The sequence below is a fragment of the Hippocampus zosterae genome, chromosome 1, assembly GCF_025434085.1.
Source record: "Hippocampus zosterae strain Florida chromosome 1, ASM2543408v3, whole genome shotgun sequence".
NCBI lineage: Eukaryota > Metazoa > Chordata > Actinopteri > Syngnathiformes > Syngnathidae > Hippocampus > Hippocampus zosterae.
In genome coordinates, this window is record NC_067451.1 from 18277261 (window position 1) to 18296832 (window position 19572).

The 19572-nt window shown below is 41.6% G+C and overlaps 1 protein-coding gene across 3 annotated transcripts; it reads right to left on the reverse strand.

Moving 5' to 3' along the window:
* Positions 1–1055: 1055 nt before the first annotated feature.
* Positions 1056–18998, reverse strand: f8 (coagulation factor VIII, procoagulant component). 3 transcript variants are annotated; one of them, XM_052066397.1, is made up of 27 exons: positions 18784–18998; positions 18591–18691; positions 18015–18137; positions 16534–16746; positions 15597–15779; positions 15406–15503; positions 14487–14607; positions 14174–14411; positions 13938–14088; positions 13743–13830; positions 13353–13576; positions 11960–12101; positions 11664–11873; positions 10054–10814; positions 9827–9969; positions 9155–9320; positions 8824–9063; positions 7816–8050; positions 7540–7722; positions 6961–7077; positions 6443–6514; positions 6189–6274; positions 5900–6055; positions 5289–5433; positions 4062–4204; positions 2083–2265; positions 1056–1576 (listed from the first exon to the last, which is right to left on the reverse strand). In XM_052066397.1, exons 1-27 carry the CDS (start codon positions 18927–18929, stop codon positions 1418–1420), a joined length of 4827 nt encoding a protein of 1608 aa, XP_051922357.1. In that variant the 5' UTR covers positions 18930–18998; the 3' UTR covers positions 1056–1417. The 3 variants fall into 3 exon arrangements, 2 of the variants coding, with proteins under 2 accessions (XP_051922357.1, XP_051922349.1); XM_052066389.1 differs by having other exon boundaries at positions 13731–13830; XR_007962522.1 differs by lacking the exons at positions 1056–1576; positions 2083–2265; positions 4062–4204; positions 6189–6274 and having other exon boundaries at positions 13731–13830.
* Between the last annotated feature and the right edge of the window lie 574 nt (positions 18999–19572).

Genomic DNA, 19572 nt, shown 5'->3' on the forward strand with positions numbered 1-19572 from the left:
GTACCTCTTTTGAGATCAGCCCCGCTTTGGTTACCAGGATGCATTGTGGTTTGCATTGCTGAACCTTCTCCGTAAAAATGTTAATCATTTGCATTTGAGTGTTACCCATAGTTCGTTGAATATGTGTCTTAATTCACTGTCGGTTTAATTTGATCTTGTCCATTACCATGAAAGTGTGACTGTGTCATGTTTGTGAAACAATAACATCCCGGTTAGTTGTCTTGAATTCTTGGCTAGATAATCATGACCTTGCATCTCACGCGAATGTTCGTGTGCAGTAGTATGAGATAAACCCTCCTTGACTTGAGTAACTTTAAAATGTCACAACAGTGAATGAGTTGGAATGAGAAGTATTTGGTGTACATCAAAAATGGGAGCCTTCAGATTGATTGACACGTGTTGTTGGTTGTTTCAAGCACTGGTCAAACAGCAGCCAGGTGCTCAGACCTGTGCATGAGGTCATGACCTCTGCATGCTCCCATCAAAGCTCACTCAGTCTGTGTTAAAACCAGGTGCTCCCTCTCTTGCTGACAATAGACACATTGCTATTGTTTTCAGAGCCCTATCAGCGAAGCATGATGTGTTGCTGCCAATGCCTGAGCAAATGCACGTCCTGTCCTGTGTTGCTCTCCCTTTCTCCCGCTGCCTGGAAACTTCCTCAGCTGATAAAAAGGTGATAAAAACAATTTGGACCAACAAACACGTTGATCATGTTTTCATGCAACCTTGGTCAAAGACTCTTTACACAAGCCTTCAGGCTGCTTCTTGTCACGAAACAATATGAGAGCACTGTTGCTCATTGTGTGTGTCAGGACGGCCTGCTGGAGCAGGATAAGCCAAAACAACATTTAATGAACAGCGAGGATAGCGGGCACTTGAACTGACGCAAGACCAAAGATAATGTGCAAGAATGAAGTTGGGAGAAAGTGCCTGGCATGGGAGAATTGAACGTGAATGGCAACTGTTATCCCCCCCACCTTTTCTATTTTTTTGGAAGACAAATCAGTTCATGTGTGAGAACAATAAAAGGAATATAATATACGCTTATACACGTGTTTGTGTAAATATTGTTTATATTATCGTCACACCTGAAGCATGCAAAGAAGACTCATTATATGAAATTTAACCAAAGCAGAAATATACATCCCTTGATACTTGTCCAGTCCATACTTTTCCAACAATATATAACAATCATTCAAACAGTATACTTGCATTACTGTGTGAAATATTTACACAAGCTTACATTCTGAAGATGTTGGCATGTCCGAGGCAAATGCTTTTGAAAGTAACAACCTCTCGTTCCATTTCCACAACATATCCGTTCCACTTCTCTAACAGGAACAATAGATGCAATACCATGTCGTTTAGCGGAGAGTTGATGTGCAACTAATAGGTGCTTTGTGGAACTAACTGCTTGTTAGAAGTCCTGCTGCGTGTTACAACCCAGCACCTCGAGGCGCAGAGCGATGTCGTTGATCCAGCCACGAGGGTAGATGCGCAAGTAGCGGCCGAACAGGGCCGGCTCAAAAACGGTGAGGGCCTCTTCGTCCGGGTCGGTTTTATTAACCGTGAAGATCTAAAATCGAAAAAGAAGAAGTCTTGCTTACTAGACACTCCTTGACAGAGTTCTGAAGCACGCAATGATAGAAAAAAGCCAATCAGTTGTGTACCTAATGCTTTTTTGTTTGTTTGTTTTTTGGGGGGGGGGGGGGGGCTCTTGACAGTATAAATGTGGAATGGATCTGTCCCTTAGCAAAAAGTAGTTTATTCAAGTAGATTTTTAAAGGTAAACTTTTTTGGGGGAAGGGGATTGAAGGGAAGGCACTATACTTTAAGTGTACTGTGTGGTCAATACTTTACTTTGATAAACTTCACAAAAGTATGCTTCAGGCTTATACTGAAAAGTACAGTATGCAGACAGATACATAAACATAAACCGTATACTTTTAAAACGGAATTTGTTCCGATTTAGAATGAAAAAGTCCACTTTATATAACTATACTCGAGTGTCCTTTATAAAGTATACAGTACTTTATATATACTTCTTTTTTGTAAGTGTACGTATGTGCGATTTGGTTGTACCATCTCCCTTTGCGAGTCCTTCTCCAACACAGTGCTCCATGAGACTCCATCGAGACTGACAGACACTGAGAACTCTGTGACCATCATCTGTGTTAAGTAAGACCTCGCCCCCTGGGTGATGACACCTGTGATGCGCTTGACTGAGGTCAGGTCCACTTGCAGCCATTCATGAGGGTTGTTACTCTGTGAATTTTGCCAGAGAGGATGAAATGATGAAAGATCATTTTTGAGATGGAATGGAATGGTTGCTTGCCTTCAGTTCTTAGCTATTTAAGGGCCCTGAGGCACTGTGATGTCATTTTCACTCAACAGCAAGTGGAAGTACAGGACAAAATGGCCACCCCTGAGTTGGAAAAAATGGTCGAAATTCTCTGTTCAACTCATATAGAACATATTGTAAAAAAAAAATTGACTTGACTTCCCCTTTAACAACTATCCTGAGATTAATCACTGAATCACTGGCAACAATTGAAAAGCCACCATCCTGGTGTTTGTTATAGCTGGCCAGCAGTGCTTGAGTTCTCGCCAAGGATCACAAACTTGACCCGTGAACAAGCACAGTACAGGTCATACCTCAATTTCGCATTTTGGGAAGATGATAAATTGGCGAGGGCAGCACAAACATAATCAAAGCAGAGCAGCGACAGAGTCAAAAGAATATACAGTGCCATTAAAAAGTATTTTAGCCCCTTCCTGATTTCTGTGTTCTTTGCATATTTATCAGACACAAAGGTTTTGGTTCATCGAACAAATTTTCATGTCACACAGAGACAACCCAAGGAAATACAAAATTTAATTTAATAAGGCACCAAAAAAACAAATCCAAACATGCCTGTCCCTATGTGAAAAAGTAACCCCCCGAACCTACTAATGGGTTTTGCCACACTTGCCAGCAATAACTGAAATCAAGCATTTGCTATAATTGGTGATGAGACTTTCACCACAGCATCTCAATTGAATTCAAATCCATTTTTAATACTTAATGATTTAAATTTTCAGGCTCTGATCATCACCCTCATGGCATGGATTTGTTTTTGAAACACAACACATGTCAGGTGTACATGATGTGTACCTGCAGTGCACAAGGGTTTAAATTAAAGATGACTCACAATACTGCTGGGTTTGCATTTTTAAATAATAATTTCTACTAGCAAATCACAATCCTAGCACTGGCCGGCTATTGGTGTGGTCCTCACGGCGGGCACCACGTTGGTGACCCCTGTCATAGAGCAAGATAGGTTTATATTTGTTCCCCTTGGTAAATGAAATCATCATTTAGAAACTGCATTTTATTTCCCTGGGTAGTGTCTGCATGATATTTAAATTGGTTTGATGAACTGAAACCTATGTGTGTGATAAATATACAAATAACAAAGAAATCAGGAAAGGGGCAAATACTTTTTCACAGCACTGTATCACAGATGCATGCATCCATTCATTATCTGAATCGCGTTACCCGCACATTATGGAAATGATTTAGTTGGAGAAGTTTGCCTTTGGACTGGACAATGAGACCAGCTATGCTGAAACATGAGCACACTGTATACAGTGATTTATGTCTTCATGTTATAAGTTCATTTATTTTGTCTCTTTTTATTCAATCATTCATTGTGTGTTTCAAATAATGTTACCTGCTTTATAATCAATATACCATACTTTAAATGAGAAAAAATTTGGATGCATACGGTATGTTTAGAGGTGTATTGGGTAGAGTATTTCATTTTTTCTGTTATTTGTTCTTGTGGTACACTTAGGACGGTGGGGTTAGAAGATGGGTCACTTGCTTCTGCATGCTAATTTTTTATGCCCATGTTTTCGCTCTTCTGCTGATATTTTGTTAGTTAACAATAATAATAAAAAATACTGGCAACATCGCTTAGAAAACATGTTAATAGACTGCAATGCTATTCTTAAATGGATTCAACTCCTTATCATATTGGCCATTTACATGAAGACAAGTATCATGCAAAGGAGTTCACCTTGGGCCTCCAGGCATTGGCTCTGCCCTCCTGATGAAGGCGGGCGAGGGTGGGACTCCATGTACGCAGCATGGATGAACGATATGAGGAGGCGGTAATGTCAGAAATCAGTCCGCTCCTGAGACCAAGTGGATATGAGCAACCTGCATGCACACACACAAATGTCCACAAGTGCGCGCGCGCGCACACACACACACACACACACACACACACACACACACACACACACACACACACACACACACACACACACACACACACATACACACACACACACACACACACACACACACACACATCAGCCATATCCGGAGGAACAGGATGTAGTGGTGCCTTGACTTAACAGTGACTTGATAAAGAGTTTTAAATTTTCATATATGAAATACTAGCAGGTTCGCCGCCCTCCGGGCGGCTCATCAGCTAGTTCCTGTGGAAGGCTGGTAAGGTGGGCCTTCGGCCCACAAAAGTGTTGTTGCTTGGTTCAACTTTTTGTTCATCTTCATTGCTTATCGCGAAAATAAAGAGATGTTTAGCTCTACTAAATAACTAACAATTTCATTGCAATGCTTGTGGGTAGACAACATTTTTTCGCTAAGATGCCCGCGCGATCGTAGTGAGCCACTGCCTGAGCGGCGCAGTGGCGGCGCGCAGCGGAGCGGTGAAGTAGGTACGTTTTGAAAAGGGACAGACGGAAGGACAGACCGCGTGCGGGACGACGCGCAATATATATATAGATGACATTTGAGATAGAAGCTCTGATCAAGTGGCCATTTGCGGGCTGCAGGGTAGTATTTTATGGCCTTTTTTGCCATGTCGTTGCCCAAGGCCATTTTTGTTAAATCACTTATGGGCTAGTTTAGCTCAGCTCAGGAAAGCTTTCGGTGACACGCAATGCAAATGCAAAACGCCATATCATAATGGTGGCAGCAAACGTAGATAGACTATATGACAATACTCACATACATATATTCTTAATCTTTTGTAAAAAAAACATTTGCAGAAACAACAATTATTATGGCATCTGAATAATTCATTTACTCCTGCAAGTTTTTTTCGTTTGCATCTCTATGTATTAATCTGTCCCTTGTTGGCCAAAGTGCACACACCAAAGGTAGCACAGTGGAGCTGGAACGCCAAAATGGCATTTCCATTCATTTCAACAGGTGAAACAAAATAATCTCGTAAATCAAAGCACCACCTGGTATATATTAAAAAGTTCAAGCTCACTGTTAAGATCGCAGCCTAGTAGTTCCAGTCGCAGTGCAGGGCTCCGCACAAAGCTATCAGGGTGAATCCTGATGTAGCGAGCCACAAAGGGAGGGAAGAACCGGTTATGCTTCACTGTGGAGCTGTCTGCGTTTCCGTAAAATTTCTGAAACAGAGTCACAGAATCCGTTAGATTCACGGAAGAAGTAGGCCTGGCTTTTTTTTTTACTTTGACAACGTCATTGTTTGAAAGGCAGATCAACTGAAAACAAGAGGTCGCCACTGACAATGAAAGCAGCTACATTCATCCATTTCATCCATTCATTTTCACTACAGCTTAATCTTGAACAGGACTGTCGGGGTGCTGGAGCCTATTCCAGCTGACTTTGGGGAAAACGCGCACCACACACTCAGCTGGTCGCCAGTCGCAGGGCACATATCGGGACAAAAAAAACATTTACAACCACATCCACACTGCCCACCAGTCAGGCGAGTGTCCCACTACGGTGCACCATCAGTGACCCCTCAGTTACGCTCATATATGCCTTATTTCGGAAATGTGAAAATACAATATGGAAACTCATGATTTGGTGAAAATTATGACATTCGTAGGCCTTGTGGGGATTTCGCACAATGGAGTGATTCATGTTGATCCCTTGGTAGGTGGTCCACCACCGCTGGTCCAGACTATAGGAAACGATAAATAATGACACGTAGTTGTCCCTCAGGCTTGCCCTCACTCCCTGCGTCTCAATGCCATGCAGCAGAGTCGGCTTCAGAAGGTCCACCTGATAATACATCAATGATAAAGAATAGAGAATGTTATTGTAAAACAGTCAATGAGCAGGAAGCGCACTGGTCAGAAGATATATTTTTTAGAATGGAAATGGTTGACAGAATGGGCAACAGTGCATGTCCAACCTGTATCCAGGAGAATGCGTCTCTACCCATCCAAGCATTGATATAACCCGACTGATGCAGCCTGGCCAAATGGGGCTCCCAACTATCTGGACATATGTGCAAACATAGTCAGCATCAAATGTACAGTAATAGCTCAAACAATGAAGGTCATTAGATGCACTTCCTCTCAATGTAAACCCCCAAATGAATAGAAATAAAACATATTACAACAATATGATTTAATTATACTCTATATTAAAAAAAAGACGATTTACCTGCGTGATCTGAGTCATTGATCTGCGAATCCTGGATGCTACCGGATTTCATTCCCAGAGGTAAATTACAGGCTGCATCAAGGAAATAAATATCAGACAATGAGATAATCGGCTGGATATTGATGACATATATGCACAGGCCCTCACCCTCCAAAATATTAGGAGTGGTACTTCATCTAATGGAAATCCATTACGAGTAAGTTTGCAGTTTGAAGTTTCGATTGTCACTGTCACCGCATCATACTGAGAGCATGCCAACCGCATTTAGATAACGTTACCAAAATATGAGGATCACTAATGCAGCACTGGGTACATTTTGTTCTAACATGACTCCTGGCCTATTATTGGTGACCATAATAAGCATTTCAGGAAATAAATATTTAAAAAATACACACACACTGTAGTGCTGAGTCCAAATGAAATATGGCTAGAATAATTTTGGGAAACAGCAAACATGCTACATTCTTCAAGTTAAAAAGCAAGGCAACACCAGTCAACTGTGAATTGACAATTCCCACCTGGATCGTAAACCAACAGTTTAGCTCTCATTCCAGCCAGCTGATAGTCTCCAACAGTGCATTCAACCAGCCATGTGCCCACTGTGGAGGGGACCATCTCCACGGTGCCGAATACACCTAGAGTGAGCAGATAAACATGAGAGAGGAAGAAGTAGTATAAGTTCAAGGAAACTTAGTTCACATAACAATAAATGAACACTTAATAAACTAATGAGATCAAATAAAAGAGCCATCTTAAATCTGCAGGTACGAACTACACTAGCAGGATGATCTTCTACATAATAATAATAATAATAATAATAATTTTTTTATCCGTTTGTGTTCATATTGTATTTAATTGAAAGATGTTTGTTGTTGTTTTTTTTTCCTCTTTCTCCTTTCTTCTTTCTTCTTTCTACATACATTCTTGCTGCTGGAGGCTGTAAATTTCCCCATTGTGGGACGAATAAAGGATATCTTATCTTATTCACTAAGGCGTTCTACATATACAGCATTTCTATTGTCTGTCAGTAAACTCGACAGGTGTATTTATTCATTGTGGTGTCGAAAGGATTTGTGTGTCTGTTTGCACATATTAACCAGGAAAGAGGTTGTAGATGCCCATTCGGTGCGCCTCCCCATTGTGCAGGGTGAAAGGCAACCCATGGAAGTGCACAGCGTGGTACTCTCCATCACTCCCCACATTTAACAGGTGCCACCTGACTCGCTGCCGCTGTGCAATCGCCAGACCAGGAAGTGTCTCTGCCACGTAGCCATTTATTGCTTTGGACATGAAATAGTCAAATATTGTTCATGATAAATATACATCAATAATTATAGTCCGCAACTCATAACAACATCAACAGCTCTTCCTACCAGCAAATGTATTGCCGACGTGGTACCAGGAGTCATCTGGGTTGACCTCACAAGGAGACACACAGTGCTTCTTCAGGTTCTCCTCCAGATACCAGCTTTTGGTCTCATCGAATGTGTGAAAGAGAAGGCTGAAATCCTGGATCATTTGTCCCACTTCTGAGTTCTTTGCAGCCGGCAGAGTCCCAGCCTTACAGATGATCAGTGGGCCAATCAGACCTGAGTGAAGGTCCCTCTCCTGGCACATTCAAACATAAATGCATCTCATATTTATGCGAAATAAACAATTGAACACAATCAATTGTAAGAGGCCAGTATAGCCCAATTACCCTCGAATTATTAATGTGTCAGTAAATTGCTACCTGACTTTAGGACAGTGAGGGCTGACACAGATTTGACATTGAGGAGTAAGTTCTGATTGCAATTTTTATGATGTGGTGCGATTACAGACATTGAGGTATTACAGAAAAGAGCCTTCTCTGAACACGTGACGTTGCATTGTTGTCTGTGGAAATTAGGCATATCAGCCAATAGAATTTTCATTTGTAATCATAACATTGTACTTTTCACGTGAGGCCAATTTCGATTAATATTGTTCACAAATCCGTCTAAAAGTGTGGTACTGAACACTCTTTCTTCAGAGATTTCACCTGTCAGCACGCCAATTGGACAATCCCTCAAAACTTGCGAGGTCTTCAGTGACATTGTGCCGTGTAATACATTTCAGAGTGGCCTTTTAATTTTTTCACGTGAGCGATAATATTTGTCAAAAATCAACACGTTACTCTAAGCCATTTTATATGTATACACGCCTTCCCCCTGATAGATACACACCCCCATCTCTGGAGTTGCGCAAATAAATCCCCCCTGCGACACATACCTGAGGAACTGCATCAATCCCCTCTGAAAGTTTAACCTCTTAAATATAATAATGTAGTTAATTAGCAACCTTTCATTTTTCCTGACAATGTTTTACGGAAGCAATCAAATGGACGATATATCTATGCAGACCTTGTCCACAGTAGAGTAGTACGCTCCAGCCTTGCAGTCAAATTGCGCATCGGTGGGACCTTGTTTCTTTGTGATTCTCCAGTTATATGTGCGGACCTCTCCGGGTGGGACAGGCTCTCCAGGGACCCCAGCTGTCAGGGATTGGGCATATTGTTGCGCCATGCCGAACCCCTGACTACGATCATAAACTCCCTGAAGGTGAAATGAGTAGGGCCTGGATGCCTTGTTCTTGAATATTACCTTAAATAAGGCAAAGGAATTTGAACAAAGGTCAGCATTACCAAACACGACACCTCAGTTGATTTCATTTAATGAACTGTACCCCACTTACAGTAAGGAGCTCATTAACTTCGACTTTGATGACAGGTCCCATGATTCCCAGGTGTCTGTCAATCTCTCCTATGAGGTTGCGTTGCAGAAAGTCTTTGTCATGATAGGAACGATACACCACCTTTTTGTATTCTGTCAGGAACTTCCTCATTCCACGGCGCTCCTCTCTAGAGGAAAGGAAGTCTATCAGTTAATTTCTAACAATCATCTCTAACATATCCCAATCAAGACACATTTTACTTAATTCAGGAGATTTGCTTAGTTTCAAGTGAAATCACCTAACAGCGTAACATGTAACGAGGGGACAAAGGCAAAACTGAGCAAGAGAAAAAAAAACTATTACTGAAAGAATTGTGAAATGGCAACAAATGAACAAATGAAGAGTTGTTTACCACCTGGCTTTATGAACGGCCTAGAAATGGTACATCTACCAACAAACATTCTCACAATGTAAAGAAAAGGAAAACAGTCATTTAATCTTAATACCAAGACAAAAAAAGATGCCCAAAAAGATCCACTCTTCATCTGCAACCAGAATATGGCTGTTTTAAAATAGAGGAACCTTATGGGAAGGAAGGAAGTGCAATGGCTGTTTTAACACATTTTGATCACATGGCTCAGAAAGTTTGGGGAAGTGACGGTGTAAATTTGTGGGAAATATAGTACTTCATACCCAGGTGTAATAAGATAGGAGGCTTTTCTGATGCCATAATCCCAGTCCATCTCCTCTGCAGCAATGTAGTAATGACGGTATACTGTTTTTCTGGAGCGAATGTCAATTTTGTTGGAGGTAATTACGACAGATGTGTTGTCGTCCTGTAAGAACAGAAATAATGTGCGATGAATTATTTGGCTACGGATTTAGGTAGACACTCCACATTCCATGAAAAACAAAATTACCTCTTGGCTGTAGTCGTCATAATTTAAAGACAGGTTGATTCCTGTCATGTTTTTTGTGGCTGTGGAATTAGAGTCTGCCCGTACAGCGTCACGCTCAATGTGGCTTTCTCTGAAGGATTGGTCCATTTCCAGTGAATTGCTTTCGGTTAAAAGCTTCTCCTTGAGACTTGGAATTCTGTCTGGTAAAATCTCATTGCTCTCTTCCTTCGTCATATTCATTTTAAGCGGCATCCCGCTCCTTTGGTCTTTGGTCTCTCCCCCTAACAGTATTTCTAATTCATCATCTTCAGTCTCTACAGAACTCACGTCTTCATCTGTCCAGTTTCCCTCTGCCTCTCTGCTGTGCCTGCCACTTCTTTCATGTTCGGACTCATTCAAATCCATAATCCACTCCCCATTTTTCTCCAGTTCTTTCAAGACCTCCAGTGGGATTCCGCCCTCAGGTACACTAGTTGTATTTCCTCCCTCCGAAGACATTGTAGTCACACTCTTTAATCGACAGATTTGGTCTCCTTTCACAGTCCACTTAATATCTCCATCAGTGTCATTTTGACTGTCAGTAATGTTCCTGCACACCCAAATCTTTGCTGTGTTCGTAGGTCTCCTGCTCTTTGGCAGTATGTCCACACAGTCAAAGAGATCATTGATGTCTTCGTCTCGGTCGACCAGCGCATCTCCATAATCACAGGGGCAAACTGTGTAGCGAGTGCTCATCCCCCGGCTCTTGAGGCTGCCATCGAAGGCACTGATCTCCCATTCACCTGTGAGAGGAGGCAGGATGTGGGGAAATGTACAAACAAATGGTTCATGGTTTATTAGTGTCCTCTCAAACCAAAACAGCCGTGTGGTTTGATACATTTGGGAACATTAAACTTTGAACTCAAGTTTAAGTCCTCAAGACTTCAAGAGTTCATTAGGTGATTGTTGTTCAATGTAATGACTTGATCCCAAGGACTTGAAGGCAACTATTTTAATCATCGAGTCGTTGTTTGGAGCCGCTATTTAACTTGAAATTGTCCAAATACTCAGATTTTAGCACTCAGCAGTAACTATTCTTTGATTTCTGTAGTCCTTCATGAAAGCAGACGGATTATCTGTTGTGTAAAATCCAAATAACACATTTGCAAACATCTGCTTTTACTTGACAGAACCAGTAATCCGTTTCGAAAAGGTTGGTGAGGAAAACATCAATCCCTCTGGTGTGATATTGCGGAATTATTGAGTTGCTTCTTGAAAATCACTAAACACTGCCAAATAAACAATTAAAAATGGTGAATAAACTGTTTAAAATCTTTTATAATTGACCTTTATGTTAACTATCCAATTATTCAATTAATCACGAGAATGATTGATACTAAAAATATTTAATACTGACAGCCCCAGTGCCATCTATTTATTTTCTATACCCAGGGGTGCACATAAGAGGTGTGCAGGAAACCGCACTAGACTAAAGTGTGTTACTGCGCATCCGCAGACCAATCGTTTTGGCTTTTTTTGCTGAGCAGAACAGTAGCCGTGACTCGAGCTAAATTATGTTTTTCACTAACGACCCATGCAATTTAGCCGTGCAAAAATAACTAACATTGATTTTAATGGTTGAAAGTGATTACCTGACAGCTCCATTTCCATAAGAACGGTCATGCTGGTCATTGGAAAGAGGGTGAGGACAGATTGATGAAGGCCATTATACTTAAAAACGTTTCCAGTGAAGTAGGCAGACAGGAAGTTGCTCTGGGTGCCCACATTGGCCACATGCCAGAAGGTGACATCGGTCTGGCACATGGATAATAGGGTCCCACCAAACATGATGCCATTTATGCCTGGGAGATGGAGATGAAATACATGGATTTTTTTTGGGTGGGGAAGGTTTGCCACAGCATAGTTGAAATGTGTAAGGTGTACTCACTGTAGATAACATTGGAGTTGTAGCCTTCAGGGTCTGTGCTTTTAGATAAGTTCTGGTGTTTCTGAATGTTTTCATTCACATACCAACTTATGTTCTCATCAAAGCCGGCAAACGTAAGAGTCCCCTGTTTATCAGACGCCAACTGCAATGGTATAAGAAACATTGATTTCATGCAAATGGCCTCCTTGGGATTCATGTCATATTCACACGCGGTGGACAAAATTTTTGGTAAGGCAATGTTCATGAAAGAAAAACCCACAGTGGTCACATAAATCTGAATCTGACAAAAGGAAAAAAACCACAAACAAACAAACAAAAATTAACCAATGAAATTGGACAGCGCTTCTGAACAGTGGTTATTTTAAAAACCAACTCATGAACCAGGCTTGTGGACAAAAAGGATGGTACCCCTAGAAAAAATATTTCATCCATCCACCCATCCATTTTCCGAACCACTTTATCCTCACTCGGGTCGCGGGGGCTGCTGGAGCCTAACCCAGCTGTCTTCGGGCAGTAGGCGGGGGACACCCCGAATTGGTTGAAAAATATTTCAAATAATAATAATAACTTGATCATTTGGACATGTTTAACCAAGATGCGTCCTCTAATTACCGTCAGAGGTGTCTTCAAACATGTAAACGGTCAGTTGGGCTATTTAGAGCGTGACAAGCAGTCACTCTACTGTTGAGTGTGTACCACACTAAACGTGGTGTTTGATGTTCCTGGTACTAGAGTAACAAATATTCCTCAGAAATTCTATGGGCAAGTGAGACAAAAGTGAAACTTTTTGGCAAGGCACATCACACTGTCCCTACTGTCAGACGTGGAGAATATACTGTTGTGTTCCGCGGCTGCTTCGCTAAATCTGGGGTCCTCGACTAGTGCAGAGTACAATGACATTTTTTGACCAAGATCAAGGTATTCTAGAGAGAAATGTCCTGCCCAGTGTCAGAAAGCTCGTTCTCAGAAGCAAGTCATGGTTCTTCCAACATGTTTAAATGACACAAAACACACAGCTAAATGGCTCAGAGCAAACCGTTGGACTATTCTGAAGTAGCCATCTATGATCTAAACCAGGGGTGTCCAAAGTCGGTCCTCAAGGGCCGCTGCCCTGCCTGTTTTCCAGCTCTCCCAGGAGCAACACACCTGATTCAAATAATCACGATTGTTCTCGTGCTGCTTCAGAGCTGGCTGATGAGCTGATCATCTGAATCAGGTGTGTTGCAGCCCAGAGAGATGGAAAACAGGCAGGACAGTGGCCCTGCAGGCCCGGAGCTGGACATGCCTGATCTAAACACTCTCAAACATCAATGGAAGGAGTTGAAATATGACATCTGGAGGGTACCAACAATGTTGTCCTTGTGTGTGTATGAGGCAGGCCACATCAACTCACCACGACTCCTCTGGTGTCAATGGCTTTAGACTTGCAGATGAGCAAGGTGCCCACCAACCCTGAAGCCAGATCCTTCTCTGGAGACACGGTGCTTTGATACAGTTGAGAGAGACATTCGTGGTCCTCCTCCAAGGGCCCATCATTGGGGGTTATCTCCCAGACATACACAAAGGTCCCATTTGGGGGCACCTCCATTGACCGCAAGTCAATGGAGTTGACTGCAACTTTGACATACGTTCACATTAGATGTCAGTTTGAGACCAACAAAAGTCCTGAACTGTGAACAATAAACTATTAAATGACAACACACAATATGGCTTTTTGATGAATAACTGCAATGGGGCCAACTGGGAAGAGGAGCAGCCAACGGGGACCTACCCTGTGTCTTACCATTTGTGGACTTCTGCAGTGGATAGATTTTGGTGAGGTCATTGGGGTAGATATTAAAAGGACGACTGGCCAGATTTTTGAATGTGATCTGGAGGTAGAATTCAAGAATAAATAAATATGTGAAAACAAGTCAAGCATTTTTTTTAATGCAGAAAATACAGGTAATATTTTCTGATTTAGGTTTGTTTGACTTACGTGGAACCGATCAGTGACTTTTCCTTTCAGGAGTGGACCCATCAGCGTCCTGTCTTTGTTTTTCCTCCGAGTGAAAGATCTGTCTGTGTATTCCACATAAGCCACCTTTTTATACTTGTAGTTGTGGTGTTGAGGGGCCCCAGGCATGCCTCTGGACTCATTTTGCAAGAGTAATGCTTTGATTTAGTTCTATTTCCTACTTCCATCTACAACTTTCCTTCCCTTTTGTGTGCTACCTGTTTTGGTTAGTGAGATGAGGAGCGTAGTCCCACATGAGCTCCTCGGCAGCAATGTAATGTTTCCAGATTTTGGTCTGCTGACTCCTGCTGGTTCCCCCTTGTGCTCGTGGCCTCATGGGCTGTAAATTGATGGTGTTGAAGTAGCTCTCCTCATACTCATCGTAGTCTTCTTCTTTGACATTGCGAAGCTCGGGTCCAGGGCACTTCTCCACCTTGAACATTGCTCTCATGCCATCTGCGCACGGACCCCAGCAAAATCACTTCCAGCTCATATGAGGGAGGAACATTCAGGTGAACGGGCCTCTCTTACCTGTGCGGTGTGCATGTATCTGGCAGCTGATGAGGAAGCGGCCTTCTGCGCCAGGCTTCATTTCTGCAGTGACAAAGGTCATGGGGGTAAACTCTATGGTCGCTTTGCGATGTTTCATCACCTGGAAAAGCAAAGGCAGACAAATACACTTTAATTTACTTCGAGGAACAGCGTAACATAAAAAGGAGTCAAATTGTTGAAGTGCCAGGTTGTATTTCCAGACTGAATGTGTTTGGATGTGTTATATGTCTTTGATGGTGTGAGGGTTTATTTGCCTGACTTTCAAGCAATATGGGTCGAGTTCTCACTCAGTCCAAACGCGTGTATGAATGACTGTCAATTCTCTACATTATGTGGCCTGTAATTGACTAGAGAACATGTCAGGGTGTTTTGAGTTGTTGCCAAAAGTCATCAGGGATCGGGTTCAACTCTCTGCCACGGTAATCAGAACAAAATTTGAGAAAATGACCTATTCATTCATCTTCCGAACCGCTTGATCCTGACTAGGGTCGCGGGGGTGCTGGAGCCTATCCCAGCTGTCTCCGGGCAGTAGGCGGGGGACACCCTGATTCGGTTGCCAGCCAATCGCAGGGCATGATCTATTCATTTGTTAACTATTCATATTACGTGGAATTGAAAAGAAACAAATGCAGATAAAATGAAAAGGAAATAAACGTGTGCAATGTATGGCAGCACGGTGAAACAGATTCTGAGGTTCAGGCTTCAGCATGTTAGGTTGATTCAAGACTTTAAAATGTCAGTCGTTGTGACACTGACTGTGAATCTGCAAGTCCCTCTTAAATGATCATTATTGTAACGGACTTTTCTTTTTTTTTTCCCAAACTTTCAGAATCTTTGTTAATGAGATTTTAGTACATGGTCAAATGGTAAATAGATAACATTTGTTTAATTGCATCACCTTCAGAGTGTTATCCTGGAATTGGATGGAGTGGATTTCTGGGGCAGTACCGATACCAATCATATGCCAAAACACACGTTTTTGGCACATCGTCAAACCTGCATGAGGACGTATACACACACAAATGATGATGTCAGGTGGATCAATAATAGCCACAACACACCACCACCACCATTTGTGCAGTTGCTTACCAGGCAAAGTGGAATTGATGTAGCCATTGATGTTGTGATATTCTTTCCTACTGTTGTTCTTCTTCGTGTTCTCTCTGCTCCTCTTCTCTTCCACTTGCCCATACCAGCTCTTGCTCTCATCAAACACAGAAAAGAGCAGCACGAACGCAGTATTTCTCCTTTGGTTGTCCTTACTGAATGCACCTAGAGGAACGTGCACAAAGATGATGGAAAGAGATGTATGCTTAATCCTTTATCATTTCCGTGGAGTTCTGGTGAATCTAGGAGAAATGTGTCCATTTTGAAAAATTTTAAAATAAGCGAAACGTAGGAGCCCAAATACAGTTTAGGGTAAATAATATTTGGATGTACCTGTATACCGTATGCTGATTTAAAAAAAAAAGCTTATTTACATTATTTACAGATTAAAACAAGTACTACCTGCAGTATGTCTCGCAACCTCACAGAAGATAAAAAACACAACAAATATTGGCTAGCAGACTAAAGGCTAAACGGTGCTTGTTTAATTGTGTAATTTTCCTAGTTAATTTGACAGTAACCTTCAACTGGGACTGGCATCAAACAGTTGGAAGCCTCTATTTTGAAGAACTGTTCACTATTTGACAAAGGGCTGCTTGTTGAAAAGTGAGTTGATTTCGGCGCCACCACACAGTGCTCGCGGCTCAAGTTTGCGCTCGAAGGTCAAAGAAAAATCGACTGGATACTCGCTGCAGTCGTGTCTAAAAAACAAAAATCATCAGTTGGGTCACTTGTATGTCGAGGAACGATTTTTGCTTGCTGTGTTTTACAACTAACTTCTACAATGCGTTCATCTCATGCTTTACCAGTTGACTATTTTACTCTCCAAAAGAGTACCGTATTTAATTTAGAATGATTTTTATTCTATATTGACAGGAGAATATAATTTTGTTACACTCATCCCTCCCATAAGACTGACTTGACTTGCAGATGAGCAGGGCACCAACAAGTCCAGAGTTGAGGTCGCGGACTGGGTCCACTTGGGATGAATAAGAGTAGGTAAGACACTCGGGGTCATCAATTGTGGGCCCGTCGGCAGCGCTGATGTCCCACACATACTTGTGGTATTTTCCGGGAGGGACCGCATCGTCCTCTTTCTCCTTGCCTGCTGTGGAGTCATCATAGCCGGCTCCTGGTGGGGGGAAAAACATTACAAAGTATTAGAAACAAAAACAATCTTACAATCTTGCTCAAGCTTGCTGGAGGTGGTTGACACAACATTTCAAGATAATGATAAAGTCCATTGTGGGATGTCATCCTGTGACAGGAAGACATGAGCTGCTTTCAGGAAATGACACATGCCACTGCGCTCAGAGGAGACTATGAACCTTCTGCCTCTGAGGGAATCACACTTGAACTCATGCTAGGATATTGGACATCCTCTTTTCGCTCATACTCGCAGCTAATAAGTCTGCACACTGGAGACGTAGGCCACGTTTCTCAGAAATGAGGCAAAGACTTTGAGTGTGTGCTACAACCACTAATTCCTAATTATCGCAATCAAATTGCTTTGTTTGTGGCTTTGCTTGTTTGCAACACTGGTAATTTCACTTGCTTTTCTTATTTTATAGCACATTACTTTATTGGAAACTTTTATTACGCTCTTACGCTTTAAGATTGACGTCAATATTGAAAACACACAATCGAAACTTTTTTTGAACTTGCATACATCCTGTTACTGGACAAGCCGTTGCAATGACCCCAACACCCCACCCCATCGTCCATTAATATTAATTATAGAAAAACAGGTTCATTCCCAACATTTTTTTTCCCAAATGTGTCCAAACTTTGGTCGCCTTTGACCTTCAGGAGAAGCTACTTAAGTGACTAAGTTAAGAAACCACACTTTGGTATACCTCATTTTAAAGCTTGTGGTGATGGCTTTCCACGTCTGTAATAGTTATCTTTCAAATATGACCCCATATGACAAAGGAACAACCAAAAACGTTTGCTTTGACATGTCTCCAAATTCACTGAATATACTCTATCTATATCGCCTATGCGCTGAGGAGAAGCCTGAAGGTCAAAATTGTCAAAAATCAATTTGCAACAAAAGTGATCGAAATCATGTCTCAAATTAAAGCTTTTGGTTTGGTAGATTGCTATGCAATTTGTTTGTATGAACTGTACAATGTTTGTGATTGTATTTTGACCACTTAAGTCACTTCTTGACTCCACTCTTTGGGAAGTACTATATAATGTAATCAAACCTTTTTTTTCTCATTCTCAAGGTGATAGGTTTTACGAACACAACTGATTATGAGCCGAGAGCCAAAAAGGTTAAGAATGCTGCATGATGACAAGTTGTTATCAAGCTGCGAGCCACAGTACAAAGAAGTACAGCACTTCTTATATATATAGGACACAACCAGTTGCTTCAATCCCAGTCGAGTTCAGTACCTTCAGACTGCTTCCAGTATGTTATACCCACTGGGCTGATACTGTAAGGCCGTGATGCCAGGTTTTTGAAGTGAACAACCACCCTTTCAAGGGAACGAGTCACAATCACAGGACCTTGAATACCTGCAATAATTAAACACACAAAAAAAAAGGAACACTCAGAGACCCTTGTTGAGGGAATAGTTCATATCTAAACATCAGTGGGATCCCAATAGCTCAGAGGAATTTTCTCTGGATTTAAGTCAGTCAACACAATGTTAATTGATAGCTATACCTATTTTTTTTCTTACCATGAGCTACCAAAAAATGTCTTGGTTCAATAAAGATTGGAAGACAATAATGTAAACAAACCCTATATTTATTGATTATCCATAATGATAATACGAGCCATATTAATGACAACAATAATCCATCATTAAAACACATTAAGAGTTTTAAACTCTTGTAAAGTGTCTTTGAATATGATGAAAAGCACTTTCAAAATAAATGTGTTATTATGATGATTATTATTATTATATCTGCACTGGTATTTGAAACCCAAGACGAATGTCATTGAGGTTGTCTGCTATCACAAACCTGACCAAGGTGGCCTCGGCTTGGGGACAGTGTACGTGGCGTCCGTGTACTCCCTGTAAACTGCCTTGATATATTTCTGAGGCGTGCCTTTGGACAGCCACCTAAGAGCAAAGTAAAATACGGTGTACAATGCAAATGCAACAAATCAACATGAAGCAGCCCACTAAGATACTAAATAAACAGGAAATATCACCTTTGGTCAGACGTTGTGCCACCATCTCCAACGCTGACATAGTCCCAGCCGATTTCCACAGCTGCAATGAAATGCTCCCTCACAGTTTTGTTGGTTGCCCGGCAGACTGCGCACAGCAGCAGCAGAGCCAAAAGTGACACTCCCATCGTCAAATGTGCGCACCTGTATGCGCCACAAAGATCTGTCTCCAAGAGACTGTGTGCCTCACTCAAATGTGAGCAAATATATCAAAGTCGGTGGGTGGGAGGAAACGCTGGATGGAGCGTGGGTGTGTGTGTTTGAGACAGTGGGATTACAGAATTTATTATCTAGTGAGTGTCATTTCCAACTTCAGGATGTACCCATGCTCCTCATAGCTGATGAATATGACGTTCAACTGTTTTCATACATATTTATTAGAACAGGTACTCCTTTTAAACAAAATTGCATGTATAAATGATAAAAATATACAGCATCATCTATATATTATATTTTACCATGAAATGTAAAGTACTAAAATAATCATCATCATCATCATCAAATTTAAGTACATACATTCATTAATGTTTATGTTGTAATGCCGAATTTTGGCCCTATGTGAGCATTTATCATTTCTAAAAATGTATTTGTATAAGAGCAGCCCGGTGGGCGACTGGTTAGCGCTTCAGACTCACAGTGCAGAGGTGCAGGGTTCGATTCCAGCGCCGGCCTTCCTGTGTGGAGTTTGCATGTTCTCCGTGTGTCTGCGTGGGTTTTCTCTGGGTATTCCGTTTTCATCCCAGATTCAAAAAACATGCATGGTATGATGAT